This window comes from Momordica charantia (genome assembly GCF_013281855.1).
Source record: "Momordica charantia cultivar OHB3-1 chromosome 7 unlocalized genomic scaffold, Mcharantia_2.0 BLBB01000007.1, whole genome shotgun sequence".
Lineage (NCBI taxonomy): Eukaryota > Viridiplantae > Streptophyta > Magnoliopsida > Cucurbitales > Cucurbitaceae > Momordica > Momordica charantia.
Genome location: NW_028275165.1, coordinates 9,312,206 through 9,319,808, shown reverse-complemented (window position 1 = coordinate 9,319,808; position 7,603 = coordinate 9,312,206). Strand labels below are relative to the sequence as shown.

Sequence of the window (7,603 nt, the reverse complement as noted above, 5' to 3'; positions counted from 1 at the left end):
GTGTGGAAACAGCAAGTTAGAGCCTTTTGGAACTCAATTTTGCAGTGCCGAACCCATTCGTCATTGATCCAACAAAGACCCAAACTGTTTCAGTGAGATTTGGTAGGTAACGACTCGCCTAAACCTTCTTTCCAATTTGTTTAAGTGTTTCTAATTGGATTCTAACCCAAGTTTGATTTGTGTTTAGGTATCGAATATTAAGGTGTTAGTGACGCGTTAGGACCCTTTTGTACGTAGTTCTTACTTGTGGGGATGTTTGTTCTTTGATGTATGAATTGTTGTATGTGTTGTGTGCCTATGGGCATTGTTTGCGTGATTGCTTGCGGTTGATATCACTTTATAAATGTTGCTATTGATACAGTGACAATGAGTTTAAACATATTGGATACGTTGGTTTAAATCTTGTTGGTTATTTAGGGATTGATAATGTGTTATGGAAATTGTGATTGTTCATGTACTTTGGTTGGTTGTGCCTATTAAAGAGTGTCAGTTATGTTGTCGCTTGCTTGAGTGTGTTTGAAAAGCATAATGAACTTTTGTGAGAAGTCTGTTGTGTTGAAACATGCTAGATATATGTTGGTCATAGTGTTGGTTGTGTTTTCTTTTGTAAAATTTCCATGTTCTGGTTATGGAAATATGTTGGACTCTTATGAGTTGAATATTGTTTTGTACGAGCATGCTGAATTTTGTTGAGAGTTGTTTGATGCATAAGACATGACATATAGAAAGCATTTTGCAGAACTTCTGTGTAAGAGTTGTTTTGTTAAAGTGAATGGGTGAGTATCGAGACTATAGGGCAGATACATCACTAGTTGGGTATCGAGGCTTTGGGTAAAAATGGTCGTTGATCGATACGCCAAGTTTTGGATAAGATGAGTGTCAAGGTCTCAGATAAAATTGGTCGGGGATCGATGCTATGAGTTTAGTTGGTAGGCAAGTATTGGTGCCTTGGGTAGAAACGGTCAAGGGCCAATACGTTGCAAAGTTATTGAGGCCTTGGGTAAAAATGGTCAAGGGTCGATGCAACACTTCGAGGCCTTGGGTAAAAATGGTCAAGGGTCGAATGCCAAGTGTCGTAGACTAGTGTCGAGGCTCTGGGTAAAAATGGTCAGGGGTCGGCCTGACTCCAAATAGTAAGTCTTCGAGGAATATGAAAGTTTAGAAATAGTTAGAGAACTCTATGAAGGTTTATGATGTGGAACTTGGGTCTGGCATGTAGATGCATGTTTAAGTAAAGGGTGTGTTTAACCTATGTATAGCATGTTGTTTTAATCAACATGATAATATGTTATGCATGTCGTTTGAACTTTATGTGACAAGAGTTGTTTATTGGGTACAGTGGATGTACTTATCCCTTTTTTTTCCTCAAGATTTTGCAAGTAACGGGGTCACTCATGGGAATGATGATGGCGAGGAGGAGGCTTGATTGGAAAAGACCTTAGAGTGTTGCGTGGTTAATTTTTCTTTTTGATACGATAGTTGGAGTTGCTCTTTTATCTAGTTTAAGTTTGTTATTTTGTTAGTAGGTTGATTTGTACCGTTTATGCTTAATTAAGGTTGCAGTTTATACTTAATAGTAAGACTTATTGAGTTTTTTGTTCTGAAGGAGAGTTACTTTGAAACTGAAAAATGTTCTTGGTTGTGGATTCTCTTTTCTTTAAAAAGTTTAAATTTTGTTTAATTGTCGAATTGTGGGATTTAGTATTATAAAGTTAATAAAGTTTTTGGTGAAACTGTGGGATAAAAAGTTTTTGAAATTTGATATTTTAGTATTTGATATATTTTGGTATTTGATATTTTGATATTTGACCTTGTAATCAGGTATATCAAGAATGTCGGGATTGAAATTAACGTATTTTATTTTTTAAAAAATAAAATAAATATTACCAACGTTTTTGGTAAAAGCGTCAATAAAAATGTAAATATACTGACGTTTGCAAAATGTTGACGTATGGAAACTTTTGCCGACGTTTTCAAAACTTCGACAACTCTGTTGACGTTTCTCTAAAACGTTGGCAGAAGTTTCCATTTGCCAACGTTACTTTAAAACGTTGGTAGATCTGCCGACATTTCGGAAAAGCTGGTAGAAAGCCAGCTCTACCAACGTTTTTTGAAGGTCGACAAAAGTATTGTTCTGCCAACATTTTTTAAAAAACGTTGGCAATGTGCTTTCCCAATGCACTTTTGCTGACTTTTTTGCCGACGAATATTTATCGTTAGGAGAACGACTCGCAATGTTTTTTTTTTGTCTTTTCCCAACATTTTATAACGTTCGGAAAAATTAAAATTCTCATAGTGCATCAACGCAGGACAGAGGTGAACCCAGATAAGATACGAGAAATTCTGGAAATAGAAGGCCCAATAATGTGTTATGTTTTATGCCCTAAACTTGTGGTTTGTAAACATAAAAAAATATTTATTCAATAAAGTTGTTATTGATGTTTCATTTAGAATTGCATTAACCCAAATATACATTATATATTTAATATAAATCATATATATTTGAAATACAGTGTTTATATATACCGTATATATTCGATATAAAGGTGGATAATGTTCTAGTAATAACTTAAAGGTTTTATAGTATATGGGTAAGGTTGGGTACCTTATCTTGGTAACAATATGAAAACGTCTCACTTTATAATAGTTACAAATGAATTGATCCAGGTCATTCATGTGAGGTTTTCCATACATTGAGTTTGTATAAGACCGAATTGCGAAATAATTAATCTTTAGATGTAACACCATTAGCTAATATATTAATATTTCAATAATATGACAAGGTAACTCAATCTCAATCCTAAGTGAGTTATGGACTCCTTCCTGTTAGGGCTCGTCCGTTGATTTGTATGGGTGAGAGTGGCCCTAGTCGGTGACTCAATATTCGTACCATTTTAGGGATGAGACCGAATGGGGAGCTAAGGACATAACTACTCAAGATGAAATTAACTCCTTCCCAACTTTAGGATAAGTAGATGAGTGTTCTCTTAAGTCCTGACTTCGGGACTTGAACAAGGGGCCCGACTCTCTCACTGGCCCGAGAGGGACTTTCGATTATTGGTCGGACAATAACCTGATTGTTCATTAGAAGATCAGTGGTGCTTAAGGTACAATATGTAACACAGAGGTAAAATGATAATTTGGCCTAGCTGTGGTTACTAATACTCGTGAAGGATTGACTTGCCATTAATGGTCAAAATTCGTGGACACAAAATATTCTACAGTGAGAATAGTGCAGCTGTTAAACTTTAGTGGAGTGGCTGACAGTTAACAAATTTTGATTAATATGGTTATTATGTTTAATCAACTAATCTCGTATCGTTGGAGCTTCTGATATGTAGGTCCATTAGGTTCTCTTGCTAGCTCGTAAAGGATAGTTAAAAAAATTTAGTCTTGAAAAGAATTTGACTTGTTCAAATTTCTCAAAGAGAATTAAAGGTTAATTGTATGAGATGCAATTAATATAATGTATGTTGATACATTATAATATAAAATTAATTTTGAACTGGATTCAAAATTACTAGATAGATGGATATTAAAATTTGAGTCTAATATGGTTGATTAATTTAAGTTTAATTTAATTAAATATGATTTAATTTAATTCATTAAATTAATGGGATATGTAAATTTGGTTAAATTAAATTAGATTTAATTTAATTAAATTAATACATATTTGGTAATTAATTAAGTTTAATTTAATTAAAATAGTTTTAATTAAATTAAATAAAAAAAATAAAAAAAGGAAAGTGGGAGCTCCCTTATAAAGGGATGTTCTCCCCTTCCCTGGTCCCCCGAACGTTGGTTGAATGAGTTTCCTAAAACTCTAACGAGAAACCGCTCTCTCAATCTCTTGATTTCCCTCTTAATTTTAAGACGTTTCCCACAAACTGAGTTCTTAACATCGAGAGGATAGCGAGATAGACTTTTTGCTGGCGTTGGTATTTACATTGAATAGGTGTCTTCAAGGGTATGTTTCACTAAATTTCTTTTAATCATGCTTATGTCTTTTCTTTGTTTTAATTCCAAAACAAGGTTGAAGCACATGAGTTCACGTGCTTCCGCTGCAGGATTTGATCCCTTCAATTGCCATCAGATCCTAGGTTGTGCTTTCGATCTTGTTCTGAATTACAAAGAAAAGTATGGTGGGCGTTTTTCTCTGTAACGCCCCAGAACTTCCCACACACTTCTAGATCACGTTAACTACCCAACTGTTTAAACTTAACCCCAAACACGAGATGTCAACTTCCTGTGTAATAATTATATATAAAATCAAGCTTCACCTCTCATCATTTTGACAATGAAACAATTCTATAGAATATCAATCAACATCATCCGTGGACAACCTCACGAGGCAAATTTATTGTTCCAACTAGGCAAAACTCAATGAATGAAAGAAAACTAAAATGAACACCTATCCCGAAGTAAAATAAACAACAAGTGGGAACTTCCAATTATTCAAATAAGAACAAATAGTTTATCGACCAAAACATAGGGTCTTAACCATCCAAAAACTTAAGCTAAGCAAAAGTAACTATGCAACCTATGGTCCTCGTTCGTCATGTTTCCTCCGTCTCATCACCATGGTCGCCAACGAGTCCTTCACCTGAAACAATAATTGTAGGGGGGGCTGAGTATATAAAATATACTCCGTAAGTAGCCCTCACCAACAACGCACACACATCATGCTCAACCAAATCATGAAACATTCATAGTCATACTCTTCATCACATTATGCAATCAAACATAGACACATTCTATAAGATTCGGCAACAACCACAACTATGAACAAATTAGCTACCAACCTCGAGTCTTCCTAACATCTCAAGTACCTCTACGCTTATCACAGCTATTCTAGCCCTCCACAGTTAACTCCTTCGAGTAGAGTCGGCCCCTGACCATTTATACCCAGAGCCCCGACACTACCGCATCGGCCCTCGACCATTTTTACCCAAGGCCCCGATGACTTCACCATCTATCGGCCCTTGACCATTTTTACCCAAGGCCCCAATAGTATTCCTTCCAAAAGACTGCTCGCATCGACCCTCGACCGTTTTTACCCGAGGCCTCGATACTTAGTTAGTGACGTATCAGCCCCCGACCATTTATACCCGAGGCCCTGACACTCACCCATTCACTTTCCCCAAGAATCTAACTCTCACCAGAGTCTAACCATATGCTTTCTTAAGCCATGACCCATGCACCTCTCAACTCACAAACACAATTCAGCATGCTTCCACAACATAAACATCATTCTAATAATGAAACAATAAACCAATCATGCTTTCACAATATAACATTTCTTAACAACAGCTCCACAATGAGTTTTGTCACAACAAAGCATAACCAAACAAATTTTAAACAATTAGAGCCCAAAACAGTTCACCCACAACACTTAATATCCAACATCAATATTCTATAAGCATTGCTAGATATAATAACACACACGAAACACGCCGAACAATTCATGCATATTCAGACAACAAACATCCCCACAATAATTCGCAGCAGTTTAGCAAAACAGAAAATTACGCCATTATCACCAACAAATATTCAACTCTACTCCAAGTATACAGATTAACACAAACGAGAGTTACCGAGCACAATAGCGTATCAAAATCAATATTAAACGCCACAAAACCAGCACATTAGAAACCATCTAATACCCATTAACGCACGCACACGCCCCTTGTCTACTTACACAATGGCCCTAACGCTACTAAGCTCGCCGAAGGATTCCCTAAATCAAAGGCAACCAAGCTTGAGTTAAAACTAACAAAAAAAAACACTTAAATACATTTGAAACCGAGTTTAGGTGAGTCGTTACCTATAACTCACACTAAAACTACTTGGGTTAGGAGTGGGTAGACGCCAAGGAGGTTCGGGCTCCTAAAATCGAGTTCGAAAGCCCTTACGCTTGCTGGTTCGATGTCGAAAAGCAATGGGTAACGCTAGTTTGGGTCCGAAAAGGGGTGGGTCAGTGCCGAAACAACGTTGAAGGGGGTGAAATACTGCAAAAACGGGTCACCGAAGCAGTAGTTTACGTCCTGGCCGCGGGTCACCACTGGAGAAGAGGTGAACATCGCAGATATGGGTTGTATCAGATCTGGTCGCCGGCCGTTCGGGTGCTCAAGATGCAGAAATCCGTGCTTAACGTTGCCGCTGTCGAATAGAAGTTCGTGGTCACGCTGGAGCTACTCCACGATGCCACAGATCGGTGCGGGAGGGAGGGGCGACGCCGGGACACTGCAGAATCTCATCGGATTGCTCGAAATCACGCTAGAGGAAGCCGAATCTCGAGCTGCAACCGCACCGTTGCTGCGCCGTTGGGTCGTGGGTCACCGGAGGCCGTCGGTTCGAAGGATGCCGAACAGGCCGCACCGCCACCGTGTGCCGTTGGTGTCGCCGGAGAAGGAAGATGGACTGGGGGGGGCGGCTGCTACAAACGGGAAGGAGAAGATGAAGCTTAGGGTTTTTTTTTTTCTTTTTCTTTCTTTTGTTTTAAAACCAACCCAACCCAAAAGCCCAACATAACTAAGCCCAAGAGAAAAAGAAACCCACCCCAACTTAAGATAAAACCAACCACGCTGAGGCCGATATATATATAAATTTAATTAAAGTTTAATTAAATTTTTTTTTTTAAATTTAAATGAAAATCTACTGATTCGAGGCTAACTAACCTGAGGGACTCGGGGCGTTACAGACTTCCCTCCTTCAAAAACTTTCGTCCCCGAAAGTTGACTGTTCCAGCAGTTCAGGGTACCTCGCCTTCATATCGTCCTCCCGTTCCCAAGTAGCTTCTTCCACTTGGTGGTTTCTCCACAAAACCTTAACCAAGTGAATCGTCCGGTTCTTTAACAACTTGGTTTCTCTTGCGTAAATTTTGACAGGTACCTCTTCGTAGCACAAAGACTCATCTAGTTGTAATGGTTCAGGATCCAAAACGTGCGAAGGGTCATGAACGTACTTCCTCAGCATGGACACGTGAAACACATTGTGAACCGCAGCCAACGACGGTGGCAAAGCCAACCTATACGCGGCTGGGCCGATACGTACCAAAATCTCAAAAGGCCCAATGAACCTTGCACTAAGCTTCCCCTTCTTCCCAAATCGTAAAATTCCCTTCACGGGTGCCACACGAAGAAACACCCGCTCACCTACCACGAACTCGAGTTCCCTACGCCTGACGTCGGCATAACTCTTTTGATGGCTCTGAGCAATTTGCATCCTTCCCCTGATCTTTTGAATGGCACTGTTAGTCGCCTGCACTAAATTTGGTCCCACTTTCTCCGACTTCGTCCCAATTAACCGGAGACCGACACTTCTTCCCATACAGTGCCTCGTATGGAGCCATCCCAATTGTGGCCTGAAAACTGTTATTATAAGCGAACTCTATTAGGTAGAGATACTTGTCCCAACTACCACCAAAGTCTAACATGCAAGCTCTGAGCATGTCCTCTAAAACCTGGTTCACACGCTCCGTCTGACCATCGGTTTGGGGGTGAAACGCTGTGCTAAAGTCCAACTTAGTGCCAAGGGACTTGTGTAAACTCCGCCAAAAAGTCGAGGTAAAACACGGGTAGCGATCGGACACTATGGATACCGG

General features: G+C 39.2%; 1 protein-coding gene across 1 annotated transcript; it reads right to left on the bottom strand.

Moving 5' to 3' along the window:
• Positions 1–6,711: 6,711 nt before the first annotated feature.
• LOC111025221 (uncharacterized) lies at positions 6,712–7,224 on the bottom strand. The gene has a single exon (XM_022303065.2). It carries the CDS (start codon positions 7,222–7,224, stop codon positions 6,712–6,714), a length of 513 nt encoding a protein of 170 aa, XP_022158757.2.
• Positions 7,225–7,603: the final 379 nt, after the last annotated feature.

Bases quoted from the DNA above. Each gene is read 5' to 3' on its own strand.
- LOC111025221 (XM_022303065.2), bottom strand. From the start codon at position 7,224: ATGCAAATTGCTCAGAGCCATCAAAAGAGTTATGCCGACGTCAGGCGT.